The following is a 15,424-nucleotide window of genomic DNA, read 5'->3' as shown; positions in this document are numbered from 1 at the left end:
TTTGTGATGTTGTTAGGGGCAACTGCAGTTTCCAGTAATCAAAATTTAATGTGAAGGGAAATGATGGAATATCTGAAATCATATTAGTGGCAGCCATGTAATTCTCTAAGGGTTCCATAATTTCTAGGGCAGAACCCTGCTATTTGAGACCACATTTTTGTTATGTTCCCTAAGTTCTTTTTTTTTTTCTTTTTTCTTTTTTTTTTTTTCAATTTTTTTATTAAGGTATTATATGTGTACATATCTTACCATTGCCCTCCCCACACCCCCCTCCCATATATGCCCCACCCCCCAGAGTTTTGCATCCATTGGTTATGCTTATATGCATGCATACAAGTCCTTTGATTGATCTCTTATCTCCCCCACCTCTCCCTAACCTTCCCCTTGTAATTTGACAGTCTGTTTGATGCTTTACTGTCTCTGTATCTATCTTTTTGTTCAAGATTATAATGTTCTTTATTATCCATAAATGAGTGAGATCATGTGGTATTTTTCTTTCATTGACTGACTTATTTCACTTAACATAATGTTCTCCAATTCCTCCCAGGTTGCTGCAAATGATGAGAATTCCTTCTTTTTTATGGCAGCATAGTATTCCATTGTGTAGATGTACCACAGTTTTCTGATCCAGTCATCTGCTGACGGGCACCTAGGCTGTTTCCAAATCTTAGCTATGGTGAATTGTGCTGCTATGAACATAGGGGTGCATATATCCTTTCTAAGTTCTAAGAAAATCCTAATTGGTTTTATTCCATTTACTGTAAAGGTGAATGAAATTGCAGATGGCACTTAGCTCAGTCACTGTACACTTAAGAACTTTAGGTGGGCTGGCTGAGAATGCAGAATTTGTACCATCACTAAATGACTGAACTTTCCTGAGTCTTTTTCTGTAGCTGAGTTTATATAACAAGATAAAGGCTCCTCTCTGGGATTCCCTCAGGCTTCTTCTCACCCCCTTCCCAGCGGAGCCTTAGTGCTATTGAACTTGGACCTAAAAAGGCTACATGCTTTAAAGAATATGGCCAGTGATGATCACAGAGAAAGGCAGTTCTGGAGATTCTGTTATCAGTGTGCAGTCTGGGTCTCCTGGTACATAGTACCACAATTGGCATATAGAAATACTTCACAAACTAAAGAATATCTTCTTTTATGGGCAAGGATGGAAAATGTTGATAGGAGTATTTGGTTAAACTTGAATTTTCATTTATGAATGTAAAATATAAATAGCACATATCTTGTATCTAAGATTGTGTAAGTATAAAAATAGCTAGATTACGCTGTTATTTCATCCACTGAGCTATTCAGTTACCAGAGATGTATTGCATGCCTGTTTAATGCCAGTTCCTGTGCCACACGCTGGGAATATTAGCCGTGAGCAAAGGTAAATGCACTCCTTACTTTGACAGGGTTTATGGGCTGTTGGGTAGACAGCTTAGAGAATTTGGACTTCAGTGATAGTGGGAGCTGTTGGAAGATTTTAAGTAGGAAAATATAACGAGATTTGAATTTTAGAAAGCTAACCCTGGCATTTATGTTAGAGGTTAGATTGTAGTGGAACAAGATTGAAAGCATAAAGACCAGCTAAGAGGCTAGGTTATGGTGACTTTGATTTAGTTCGTGGCATTAGGGATTGAGAGAAGCGGGACACTTTGAAGATGCATAGGAAGATGAGGTCAGTAAAGCCTTGTGTTTTATTGGAATAAGGGTCGTGCTGGATGACTCTGAAGTATCTGCTGTGGATACTTGGTTGGATGTGGTGATGCCATTTGTGATCCTGGTCTGGGGGAAGGGAAGTATGGGGCGGAGATGATTGGTAGATTTACAGATAGTGAATTTAAGGAGCTAGGAAGACATCCAAGGAGAGAAATCCATTAGGCATTTGAAAATATAGATCTAAAGCAGGAGTGATGTAAGGGCTGAAATATAAATGTTGATGTCATCAGCATATAATATATACAATTGAGACCATGTGAATAGATCAACTCTTCAGGGAGAGATGGTAGGTGGAAAATAGAACATGCTCTGGAATTTGTTTTATGTAAACACCGTATCAACACAGAAGTCTTGGAGGACTGAGAACTTGGGCTCGCGCCCGATAGCTCTGAGGCCACTGCTTTCCAGCTGCGTAGCCTCCATAGGCATCTTACTTCCAAGCCTCACGTCTTTCTCTGCAATGTGGCAAAAGATGTGTATTGGGTGACTGGGAGAGCTAAGTGAAATAATATATGCGGGAGTTACAGACAATACCTGACACTTAGCAAACACGTATATCATTTTAATACCCCAGATAGAAGAAATCCTGTAATCAAGCATGCCGTTATTATTTATTATTTATTAATACCTATTACTTAGTATACATACTTTTAATAAAATGTGTCACATCACTAATATAAAAACAGTTTCCCTAGGCCTTAAAATTAATTTTGAGACAAAGAAAAAAGTCTTTTAAAAGTTGTGTCATAAAAGCTGCGAACTTTGAACATATTCTTATTTACAAGTTACTCCTATAAGAGTTTTTTAAAACTAGGAAACCAGATTTTATTAAGTCAAAACAAGTTCCTACCCATAAAACTTAAAATTTCATTTTGAAATGGATTATGAAGATTGCCACATGAAGACAGTAGCTGCAGTTTGCATATTATATGTGTGTGACTGTTGTGGTTAGTCTTGAATATAATAAGTGACATATAAGATCATTCTGCTAGCTGAATAAAATGTTAAAAACAGAACCTCTCTCTCACCTTTTGAATCATTTCTTATTTTACAGGAAAAATCGCTGTAGATCCTTGATTCATTTGTTTTACTTTCTACCCAATTAGATGTTATACATTTTTAAAAAAATTAACCAGAAATAATTTTTTGTGATAATGTCTTAAGTTATCTGTAATTAACAAAAACAGTATGAAATGTCATGTGGTGCTGTTGACCATTATCATCTCATTCCCACCCTGTATCCTTTGTGTTTTGCATTGTTCCTTTTGCATGGAAGGTCGTCTGCTATGGATTACCATGAGTTGAATGAGGATGGAGAGCTGTGGCTGGTTTATGAAGGGTTAAAACAAGCCAACAGGTTATATTTGTGTCCTCAAAATGCAATGTTATTCATTTGTTGTTTTTCTTACTAACAGTGGCCTCCTGACTTTAAATTATATATTTCTTGTACATTGTCTTCCTAAGTAAATTTTAGTAAAACTGAGCATTCAACCAAATACCTTCCTAAAAACTTTCTTTAGTAAGGAATGCTGTTAAAGCTGAAATAGATTGATGATGAATAAGAGTTGCTGCCCATAAGTGAAAGATGCTATCTAGACTGTCCTTCAGACACTAAAATTTGTGAATATCTCACTAGGTGTTGGAAAAAAAACCCAAAACCTTTCAACTAGAGCTCAAACTACTGTGGGGAGAGATTAATACCTATTACTTAGTAGTTTCTTGTTTGGAATAATGATCAATCTAAAGGATAAATATGCCAATGTATGGCTGCATTCCTATATATTGTTGCCATGCTGCTCATCGGCAGTATTAAGTGCCTGACTTGGCATTCTGTGTGGTTATTGTGAAGTTCCAATTTGTGAAACAGCAAATCAGGAGGGTTTCCTGCATTGCTACAGTTCAAAATAATTACCCAGACTCAAAACATGTTAAATACGTTTAGGGGGAAGCAAATAAATTGAATCAGCAGCACCTTTCTAACACAGATACTCCTCTGCTCTAGTGATGTTTGTGTCCTAAAAATCTCATAAAAATACTATTTTAGTGTTTAAGCTTGAAAAATACCTAATATGCTGTTTGTTCAAGGGGCTCCTGCTTATTCTGCTTTGTTTGTTCTAACCATAAACCATTGTCATTAACTTTGTGGTGTTATTGGTTCAAATCCTCTTGAAATTTTATACTGACTAAAATATTTTTAGTCTGCTGTTAACAGTTTGCTTGCAATGGCATCAATAAATCTTGCCCAGCAGTTGGTAACCAAGGGGATTAGAATAAAAGAACATCCTTTCTTTCTTCATGTTGATTAATTACTAACTGTAACTTCGTTTTGTGTTTAGAAAGGGGGTGAATGTGGGGTGCATGGTAAAGGGGGGATGCTATTTCTCTCTGCTGTGCTCACTGCTGATGCCTGGGCATAGCTGACTTGAGTGTTTGCTCAGAGAAGCAGCAACCACTTTGTTGGTCCTGTTAATACTTACGTTCTAAAACCATGTCTTGTTAGGATTCTTTTACTGATAGGGAAGTTTATGGGGAGAAAGAAGATGACAGATTTAAAATATTTGTATATGAAATTTCAGAACTACCTGCCTGGATTTGGTAAATCTGTATATATTTCAGAGAAGCATTCAGCTATTCCTTTCATCACAGATAAGAGTAGAAAGTAAAAAGGGGACCCTGGTCACACCCTCTGCCTGAAGTTAGTAATGCTGACGTTCTTGAAGTCATATGAATTAGATCAGTTGTTTGTAATCTTGGATCCATAATGCAGTTATTTTGTGGCAAAGGTACTGTCTTTGCCAACTTAAATGCTTGTTTGTAGTCAGCCAGATTGAAGCTGTCTTTTAATTGGTTATTTTATTCATCATTCCTGTGAACTCTCAAAAGAGCTAAAACTCCCCTGCTTCTCAGGGCCTTTAGAACTTTATATTCGTAGCAGGGCCCACAGTTCAGAAAGACACAAATGTGTCCAGTTCTGGTCTTGAGTTTCCTGACTTTAATCTGAAGTCAGAAGTTACGCAGACACTCGAGCCCCCGCTTTTCCTGCCCTTGCTAGTGAGCACGAAGCCTCGCCCCACCAGGCAGGGACTCTGGTGTCATCACCCTTTCCTTCCCATGTGGCTTCTCCACAGGCTCCTGGAATCCCAGCTCCAGGCACAGAAGAGGAGCTATGAGAACGAGGCCGAAGCCCTCCGTGGGGAGATCCAGAGCCTGAAGGAAGAGAACAACCGGCAGCAGCAGCTGCTGGCCCAGAACCTGCAGCTGCCCCCCGAGGCCCGCATCGAGGCCAGCCTGCAGCACGAGATCACCCGGCTGACCAACGAAAACTTGGTAAGGGCCTGGCTCAGCAGGGTGCCCCACACCGTCACCCTCTCACTCAGCAGAGATGGAGTGAGGAAAATAGGACTCTGTTGGCAGAAATGGAAAAGGCATGTGCGCAGGTTGTGTTTCTCACAGGAGCTCTCTCGACCCACTTGGAGGGTCTGGAAGGTATCAACCAGCTGCATGCTGGGCTCTTGAGATCCTCGAGAACTCACGTGGCCTCTTTTCCACTTTGCTGCAGAACCTCTGCCATTCTCTGCCGTTGGTTATGTGGTTGTTGTGACAGAGACTGGGGCCAAGGTTTGTTCAACTGCGGTTCCCAAACAGCCACCGAGGCCACCCCAGCCTCCATCTGTAGCAGACAAGTGGGGGTTAGAGCTATGGTCTGCAAGGCAGTTGGCAGAACCAAAGGGAACTTTTGGTTGACATTGGATGGAGCTCCCAGGTCATAGAGGAGAGAGAGCAGTGTGCAATGAAATGAGAAGTTTGTTTTTTTCCCCTTCTCAGATTCTGAACAGTGGCACAAGTTTTTTTCTTTTCTTTTTCTCTTTCTTTATTTCATAGAAAGTATTTTCTAGAATATTTCTTTCTCAGTCACAAAATAACTTTTATTACAGATTTATAGATTTTTTTAAAATCTACTTAAATTTGATAATATATTTATTAAATGAAAGGTCATTGAAAAGTAATGATTCCATGTTTCTATATAAAATCTAGATTGTAGTGTCAGCCTGGTTTTGAGAACAGCTGTTTAAGGCTGGTAGTGTTTTGCCTTCTTTTCTTTAATTCAGAGTTTTAATCTATAATATATAGTTTGGATTTTCTCTGAAGATTTAACAATCTGAATTATCCCTCCATTATTCCATTAGTGATCATTTTATGTTACAAATAGTTTTCTAGTGTCATCTGTCCAACTGTCTTTTATATTAATCAGAAGCAGAACACAAAGGTGTTCTTTTCAGAGCCCATCTGTCCCCTCGAGGACAGAGGACACATGTGGGAGGCTCCATTGTGGGAATGGGGGAGAAGGCTGAGGGCAGTGTTTGGACTCTCCAGGGTGACTGAAATATCACTGATTTCTCGGGGGAAATCTTCCAGATCATGGACTGAAATGTCTTTTTATTACTTTCAAGTGTATTGTTGCTTAAGTTTAACTAACAATGCTTAAATGCCTAAGAATTGATAAATATACTAAATAATATAATAACGACTGATCAGTGTATAAATTATCTGCTTATAAATGATTGTCTTCAAATACGAGGTGAAACTGTGAAGTAAAGATGCTTCTAGGTGCAGATTCCCAGTTTTTTCATCAAGCTGATGAAGCATTTCCCTTGCAGCCTACAAGTATTCTCTTTCTTGATAATTTTGCATAACTAATACAAAAGTAAACTAAGCCCCCACATTCTAAGCTGGTAGTCTCTAGTTAATGATATTGTATGCGGTTTAGGAAAATCCTTTGCAGCTCAGCCGCTTCTCCTGCCTCACTGACTGGAGACTGGATTCAAACCTAAGTATAGGGAGTGATGCACTTTTTCAAAGTTATTGTAGTTTCTCAATGTTAATTGTGCATCTCTTTAGGAAACACGTGATTAGAATATTAAAACAGCTGGGAACCGAGGCTTAGGCCTTGGAACTGCTGCCCTGAGTAACCCGCCCACCCACCTGCCCCAGCACAAACAGAAGGTTTTCCTCCTCCTCTAGTGGACGTGCTTCCCAGGCCTCCCCTGCTGCCTTTCAGGGAAGGAAGGCGCACAGCTGCTCGCCGGCCTTGTCCACCTTCAAACAACAGCGCCCATGTCGCCATTAATTCTATTTGCCTGCCCTACTCTTGCCACAACTGCTGGCAACAAAAAGTGCAGCAACTTGTGAGCAGGTCTAAGGAGTGAAATTATAGCAGCCTTACCCGGGGACTCGAGCACCACTTTGTTCCCCTGCTAACCGATGGCATCCTGGCTGTGGCCTGTTTCCTCTGAGCATGTGACAGCATATGTCACAGCATAAAGCTGGAATTGTCTGTACCAGAAAGATCAGAGGGCAATGGCAGATGACAAATCAGAGCCTTGTCAGTAGATACAGTTTCATTATTTATCTTAATATTTTAAAAATTGATTTTGCTGAGGGGTAGCATTCCCCTCAACAACACAGAGAACAACAAATACCCATTATGCCTGTTTTTTCAGTATTTTGAGGAATTATATGCAGATGACCCTAAGAAGTATCAATCATATCGGATTTCACTTTACAAACGGATGATTGTATGTAAACTCAAGAGTGCTTTTCTGTTGCTTTCTGCACTACTTCTAGCTCTCTGCAACTGAGGGGCTGCCTGCTCCTCCCAGGAAGTCTCTGCAAAAACTCTGATGAAACCTGTTTCTCCCCACAGCTGTCTGTCAGCCAGTGGTGTCACCTCTACCAGTGTCCTGCGTCCATTGTCGTGTTTGGTTTGTTACTGACTCTAGGCTTGCAGTGTGATGGAAGTCAAAAGTCAAAAGCTCCTACCCAAGTTCAACTGCCCTTAAAACTCTCCACAAAACATTTTGTGCATTCATCAAAATTTATTTTGCCTCTTGCCCCTTTAAAAGAAAACATTGCACTGGAATAGTGGTACATTTTACGAGCATTTAATTGTTTTGCCCATGTGGAGTCTACTGGAAAAGACTCCCCAGTGAGCCTGCTGTCCGTCACGCTGTAAAGGATTGTACTGCATCGTGTATTTTAACATTCGGCTTGTATTAGAGCTGCATTTCCCATGCCTGCCAGTTTCAGCCAGGTGGTGGCTCCACCAGTGAGCTTTTCTGTGAAACTAACAGTGCTATTTCTATGATTTTGTGTCTGCTTTCCTTCTGTGCATTTTAGAAGACCTATTTTGATCATTCTGTTGTATTTCTCATTTTGACCTTTAGGATTTGATGGAACAACTTGAAAAACAAGATAAGACTGTCCGGAAACTGAAAAAGCAACTAAAAGTATTTGCCAAAAAAATTGGTGAATTAGAAGGTATTTTAAACATGTTTTATAACAATTGCTGAATCTTGGTTTTGTATTGTTATACTAGTGTCCTAATAGGTTTGCATGCGAATATCGGGGATGATAACAAAAATTACTTTCAGCAAACCTAGTGTCTGTAGTGGATACTTCAGTTTTGAGGTGGGGGTAAATATTGTTTTCATTGTAGTAACAATTTACAAAGCAAGAGAATCCATTCAACAAATATCAATTACTACTATGTCAGGCACTGTGCTAAGTTAAAAGCATGGATCCTGGAGCTAAGCCTTTTATTTTTTTTTATTTTTTTAAAAATATATTTTATTGATTTTTTACAGAGAGGAAGGGAGAGGGATAGAGAGCTAGAAACATCGATGAGAGAGAAACATCGACCAGCTGCCTCCTGCACACCCCCTCCCGGGGATGTGCCCGCAACCAATGTATATGCCCTTGACCGGAATCGAACCTGGGACCTTTCAGTCCGCAGACCGACGCTCTATCCACCGAGCCAAACCAGTTTCGGCGGAGCTAAGCCTTTTAGATTCAAATCCTGGCCTTCTACTATTAATCATCTGATATTGGGCAAATTATTGAACCTCTCAATACCTCAGTTTTCCCACCTGTTAAATGGGAATGATAACGGTGTACTTGACATGGTTTGTAAAAATTAAATGAATTAATATGTATTGCATTACTATAGATCCTGATTCATAGTAAATGCTATATATAACTTAGTTATTATTATTGTTAGTATTAGGGATATTAAGATTAGTAAGACAAAGTCTGTATCCTCAAAGAACTTACCATCTAATGCAGATAAATAGAAAAGTAAATAAGAAAAAAATGAATTATGATTATAAAGAAGTAATATTTTTTAAAACATCTCATGATTTTTATATGATGAGGATGGGAACATACCTTAAACTAGAGGCCTAGTGCACAAAATTCATGCACTGGGGGCAGGGGGTACCTCAGCCCAGCCTGCACCGTCTCCAGTCTGGGACATCCGTTTCACAATCTGGGATTGCTGGCTCCCAACTGCTTGTCTGCCTGCTAGCCTGATCACCCCCTAACCACTCCCCTGCCAGCCTGATCGACGCCTAACTGCTCCCCTGCCAACCCAATTGTCCCCAACTGCCCTCCCCTGCAGGCCTGGTCCCTCCCTAACTGCCCTCCCCTGCAGGCCTTGTCCCTCCCAACTGCCCTTCCCTGCCGACCTGGTCGCCCCTAAATGCCTTCCCATGCCGGCCCAGTCACCCCTAACTGTCCTCCCCTGCTGGCCCGATCGCCTCTAACTGCCCTCCCCTGCAGGCCTGGCCCTCCCCTGCCAGCCCGGTCAACCCTAACTGCCTTCCCCTGCCGACCCGGTCACCTCTAACTGCCCTCCCCTGCAGGCCTGGTTCCCCCCAACTGCTCTCCCCTGCTGGCCTGGTTGCCCCTAACTGCCTTCCCATAAAGGCCTGATCACCCACAACTATCCTCCCCTGCCGTCTATCTTGTGGCGGCCATCTTTGACCACATGGGGGCAGCCATCTTGTGTGAGGGCGTGAGGGTCAATTTGCATATTACCTCTTTATTATATAGGATACCAATGAATCTCAGTGTGTGGGTTAATGTGTGTTTTTTCCTTCAGATTAGGGTATTTAGGTACCAAGAATATAGCAGTGATCAGGGCTAAAGCCAAATTCTAATAACACTCTCATTGTTCAAGAGATTTAGGGTTCTTCTTTGGAACTGCCTTCAAATCTATGCAAACTATGATCATTTTGAAAAAAAATGATACCATGTTGTCTGACCTCCTATCTATCCTCTGTGTCACTCTGCCTCGAAGGGTGAAGAGTCCCTAGCACTGGGAATGGTCACAGTAATCTACCATGATTCACTCTGTGGTTTTCATTCTCCAACATGCCAGGCATGTGGGTCTTTCTGTTTCTCTTGGTCAAGTTCTGCTCATCCTTTGAGAAGATCAGAGTCATGTGTCACATCCTCAAGAGCATGCTTTCCTGATCACCCAGACAGACCTTATGCTTCCCACTCTATGTATCACAGTTGGATTCACTTTTATGGTTTTCACTGTCATATTTTTAGCCATTTTTTTTCTTTGAATTACTGGCTTCCTCTATGGACTATGAGCTTCCTGAGCATGGGACCACCTCTTACTTCCCCTTCTTTTCACAATACCTCGCATAGTATTTGGTCCATCTTAATCATTCCATAAATGTTTGCTGAATGAATAAGTTTCAGAAATATTTAGAATGGCAATATAGATATTTACTTTGAAGATAGTTACTTTGTATTCCCTTGGATATACAAATGCTGAAAGATTTACTTAGAAATCAGATTACTTGGCTGTCATATTTTATATATAATCCTTATAGCATTATTGATTCAGATCTTACATATCAGAATAAAATTTTGAATCTCCAAATCACACACATGGGCTAAAATGTCTATTGGCCCTAGCTGGTTTGGGTCAGTGGATAGAGCGTCAGCCTGCATACCAAAGGGTCCTGGGTTCGATTCTGGTCAGGGGCACATAACCTCAGTTGCATTCTTCTCCCTGGCCCCAGTCCTGGTCCAGGCATGTGCAGGAGGCAACCAATTGATGTGTTTCACTCACATCGATATTTCTCTCTCTGTCTTTCCCTCTCTTTTCCACTCCCTCTAAAAATCAATTGAAAAAATATCCTCGGATGAAGATTAAAAAAATAAAATGTCTGTTGGTATTCACAGAACATTTCTGCACTTAACGCTGCACTAATTATATCATGAGATGATAATTAGATTGCAGAGTACTTGTTTGAAAGAAACTGATTTCAAGGTATCAATTTGTGAGATTGTTTTTTAAAACTCCTAATGGTGTCACTTGTTATTTTAAGCTCTTACTGAGATTTCTTTGATATGTATCTTTTTAATTAAAGAGATAGATTAGGATATTTTAAGATGCCAGCAAGTTGAAGCCATTATCAATCAGAAATCTTCTGGTCAGTTAAACTATCCTGCCAACTATGTTCTTAAACCTGTACTTAGCACTTGAGGAGGCAATTCATAGATTAAACAAAAAGATCATTAAAATACCCTTAAGAGAAGTTGAATAACTGATGCATGTCTAAAGAATAAAATGAAATCAGTCTATTTGATCTGGGCCCTTGTGGAGAGCAGTATTCCCCCACTTCCCAGAATTAGAGAATAAAGGTGACAGGCTCCTCGAACATTTTTCCTATCCCCTACCCCCATTATACAGAAAATACTGGCAACCTTGTACAGCAAAGCACCTTCTAATATATAGAAATCTTTGTGTATTTTTAAAAATGTATATTATAATATACTTAAGTTCTTCTTGTTTAAAATAGGAGGTTTTTGCCTCCTTCTATGAGTAACATTTAATTATGGAGACTTTTGTAGAAGCCAATGAAAACTTTTTTTATTTTTAATTTTTTTTGTATATCACTTGGCAGTTTATTTACGAAGATCTTTCACACACTTATTTCATTTAGTCCTCACAATGACCCTGTGAGGAGAGTGTTATCAACTCCATTGTACAGCCAAAGACATAGAGGCTTTATGTATTTTGAAATAATTTGCCTAAAGCCATGCATTTAATAATGAAGAAAACCAGAGGGGGTGCAGAGCAGTTTTTTTTTGTTTTTTTTTTCCTATCTCCCTCTGCATCCTGGTGGAAACCCTGCCTTTCTTCTACCCACACTGTTGAAAGGGTGGGAGATGGGAAGGAAAGACCAAGTTATTTTTAATGAAATGCTTGGGGACATTATATATCCCGAGTTCCTCTTTAGCAGACTTTCTTATCTATGAATCTGGACTCCCCGACCATAAAGTCATGATCATGTTAATATCCAGCAAACCGTTTTGTTAAGGGCTATTGTCCAATAGCAGTGTGATAGTTGGACACTGGTCAAAACATGTTTACACTGTTCTAGAGAAAGTCTGCATAGTACCTTGGCAATCCACTTCTACTTCTCTAATAAAACTGAGTATTCCTGATACAAATGTGACTTTAGAACGACCTTGCAGGAGAAGAAAAGTATTATCAGTGAGTTGACACATTTTTCTAACCTTCAGCATCTTAGTCCATTGGCTGAAAACTTTTTTTAAACATCAACATATATAATTTTAGCAGAAATTACATAGCTAAATGGAAAGTGTTTCAAAATTTGATCTGCATTGTGTTATATTTTAATCCAGGAGTGGGTGTTCCATTTCAGTTTTCATGGAGCCAAGGAATTTAGACCTTAAAGAATTCTAGAAATTGGTTAATCATATTATAGGAGGAAAAAAAAAATTGAGGCCCAGAAACCATAACTGACTTTTAAAGTTTCATCCAGTTAATGGCCAAACTAGGACTAGAACCCAAGTCTTCTGAGAACCACTGACTTCTTTCCTTTGTGTCATATTTTCTAACGGACTCTCTCTATTTATAGGAATTTGACTGACTCAATTGAACTGTGACCAAACTCTTCCTGGTACCAAAGTGAGGAAAAATAAATTAAAATTCTAGCCAGTTTGGCTCAGTGGATAGAGCATTGGCTGGCAGACCTAAGGGTCCCTGGTTTGATTCTGGTCAAGGGCAGGTACCTAGGTTGCAGGCTCGATCTCTGGCCCTGGTCAGGATGCGCGAGGATGTGTCTCTCTCTCATCGATGTTTCTTTCTCTCTGTCATTCTCCCCTCCCTTTCACTCTCTAAAAAATCAATCGAAAAATATCCTCAGGTGAAGATTAACATCAACAACAAAAAATTCTAGTGTCCTTTCCTTTTCTAGGACAAAAAGGTTCAGGAATGTTTTTCCTCAAGTATAAAGAATCTGTGAGATAGAAATAGGGATCTCTTCAGGTCTTTCTAGAAGGAGGTCGGTATTAAATGGCACATTGGACTGGATGATCCCCCAAGGTCTCTTTTGTCTTTGAAAACTGGGGTGGTGTCCTGGCTTCTCTCTTTCAGACTTTATGCTTTTCTGTTGCTACACAAGGGTTGATGTTTTATTTTAGTAGCAGGTGATTTACTAAGTGAATCAAGTTTATATTGAGTTGACATCTATATATTTTTAAAGATTTTTTTATTGATTGGTTTTAGAGAAAGGGAGAGAGAGAGAAAACACACACATAGATTTGTTGTTTCATTTATTTATGCATTCATTGGTTGATTCTTATATGTGCCCTGATGGGGGATAGAACCCATAACCTTGGTGTATCAGGATGATGCTCTAACCAACTGAGCTACCAGGCCAGGGCTGACATCTACACTTTATCTTTTATTTATTTATATATATTTTTTATTTATATATTTTTTATTTTATTTTTATTGATTTCAGAGAGGAAGGGAGAGGGAGAGAGAGATAGAAACATCAATGACGAGAGAAAATCATTGATCAGCTGCTGACATTTTATACAGAACCAAAAATATCTTGGTTAGAGATTTTACAAGAGGAAAGTGAAGCTTTCTTTTAAAACATATTTCATAAATTCTGAGGTGCACACTTTTTGACATTTTAACATCTCTGAAGTCAGGATATGTCTTATAACTGTTGATGGGTTATAGTTTAATTGCAGTGTTTTCCTCCTTTAGTGTTATATAAAATTAGAGGCCCGATGCACGAAGATTTGTGCAAGAATGGGCCTTCCTTCCTCTGGCTGCCGGCACTGCCTTCACTCCGGCCTGGAGCCACCTTTCTGCCTTCCCACGCTGCCCAGAGGCCCAGAGCAGTGGGGTGGTGCAGAATGCCTGTGTCGTCGCCATGGCAACAACACAAGTGTCCCGCCCCACCCCCAGCCGCTCAGGGTCTTCGTATGCAAATTAACCCGACACCTTTGTTGGGTTAATTTGCATACTCATTCCTGATTGGCTGGTGGGTGTCGCAAAGGTATGGTCAATTAGCATATTACTTTTTCATTAGGTAGATAATGGTATTTCATAGTCAATGGCACCATAGGTATGATGAAATAAGTAGATTTAAAGCATTCTTTTTACATCACATGGAGTCCAAATATGTACATTTATTGATGAACTTAATATGCTGAATCTATTTCCTCCCAGTTTCCCTTCTTAGGATTATTTCTTTGGCTGAAAGCGACTAGTAATCTAGATAGAAGAGATTTTATTCTTTTGTATTGTACATGTAGCATGTATGTGAGCTGCGAAGGCCACTTTGTGCAGATTTCAAGATCCTGGTGCTGTTGTGTTTAAACTGACTCCAGGAATAATTTTGTAAAACTGAATAGTTTGAATCTTCTATCTCTGTGTGGAAGCACACATTTCACAGTTACCTTGGTTTCCAGACTGCACCATGCACATGAAGCACTAGGTGCCATAGCCCTGATTTGTCCAACCACAGTGCGGCCACTCCTTAGATCAGTGATGGTGAACCTATGACACGCGTGTCAGCACTGACACGCGTAGCCATTTCTGATGACACGCGGCCGCATGCCGAGGATGAAACATTTGCGACTAGAGTCTTGGAGTTAGTTTTTTCCTCAAAGTGACACACTACCCGAGTTATGCTCAGTTTTTTGGCGAAGTTTGACACACCAAGCTCAAAAGGTTGCCCATCACTGCCTTAGATATATAGTGCTGATGGCCGGTGGCCATCTTCAGCACTGCTAGTCTTGGTGCTGCAGCAGGAGCTCTGACAGCTGTTGGTATTCTCTCCCGTAGCCTCTTCCTGTGGAACTGGCTTCCCAGACCCAACACAGGATTGCCCCAGAGCAGTGGTTGGCAAACTCATTAGTCAACAGAGCCAAATATCAACAGTACAACGGTTGAAATTTCTTTTGAGAGCCAAATTTTTTAAACTTAAACTTCTTCTAACGCCACTTCTTCAAAATAGACTCGCCCAGGCCGTGGTATTTTGTGGAAGAGCCACACTCAGGGGGCCAAAGAGCCTCATGTGGCTCGAGAGCCGCAGTTTGCCGACCACGGTCCCAGAGTGACAGGAGAGCATGCTGACACCTTGTATAGTCAGCAGCACTAACCTTTCTGATGCCTCTGATCTGCATCTGTTCGCAGGTCTCTGAACTCAAATGAATCTTCACCTGAACGGGTTTCTTAACTGCCCCCTTCCTATAGGTAACACAACCTGCTCACTAGCATGTGTCTGCACAAACACCACAGAACTCTAACTCCTGTGTTCCCATACCTTCTCTTCCGTTTCCCATTTAGTCTTAATTCTGAGGTGATATTGGAGACTTTTTGAATCCTTAGCATTATTCTTCTCCAGCAGCTGCTACTGACAGTAGTGACCACTTTTAACCTCTGAATAGGTTAACCAGTAGCTGTGCTTTAATGGTTGCAACTTCATGGTAGGACTGTTAACACTTTACTAGAAACAAACAAACAAAAACTGAATAGTATTTAGGAAATTACATTAAATAGAGGTGGTTTTATCTGCTCATT

The 15,424-nt window shown here is 40.2% G+C and overlaps 1 protein-coding gene across 4 annotated transcripts in view; it reads left to right on the top strand.

Moving 5' to 3' along the window:
* MYO5A (myosin VA) overlaps positions 1 to 15,424 on the top strand; it is a 201,192-nt gene that overhangs the window by 165,644 nt on the left and 20,124 nt on the right. The window contains exons 30-33 of one of the 4 annotated variants that reach the window (XM_079769422.1): positions 2,990 to 3,070; positions 4,842 to 5,040; positions 7,215 to 7,289; positions 7,938 to 8,031. In XM_079769422.1, the coding sequence (XP_079625548.1) occupies positions 2,990 to 3,070; positions 4,842 to 5,040; positions 7,215 to 7,289; positions 7,938 to 8,031 (449 nt within the window). The remainder of the gene's footprint in view (positions 1 to 2,989; positions 3,071 to 4,841; positions 5,041 to 7,214; positions 7,290 to 7,937; positions 8,032 to 15,424) is intronic. The other 3 variants (XM_079769424.1, XM_079769423.1, XM_079769425.1) reach the window with 3 other exon arrangements.

Source organism: Cnephaeus nilssonii, assembly GCF_951640355.1.
Source record: "Cnephaeus nilssonii genome assembly, chromosome: 4".
Classification (NCBI taxonomy): Eukaryota; Metazoa; Chordata; class Mammalia; order Chiroptera; family Vespertilionidae; genus Cnephaeus; species Cnephaeus nilssonii.
Note: the sequence above shows the minus strand (reverse complement) of the source record. Positions and strands in the feature narration are given on the sequence as shown.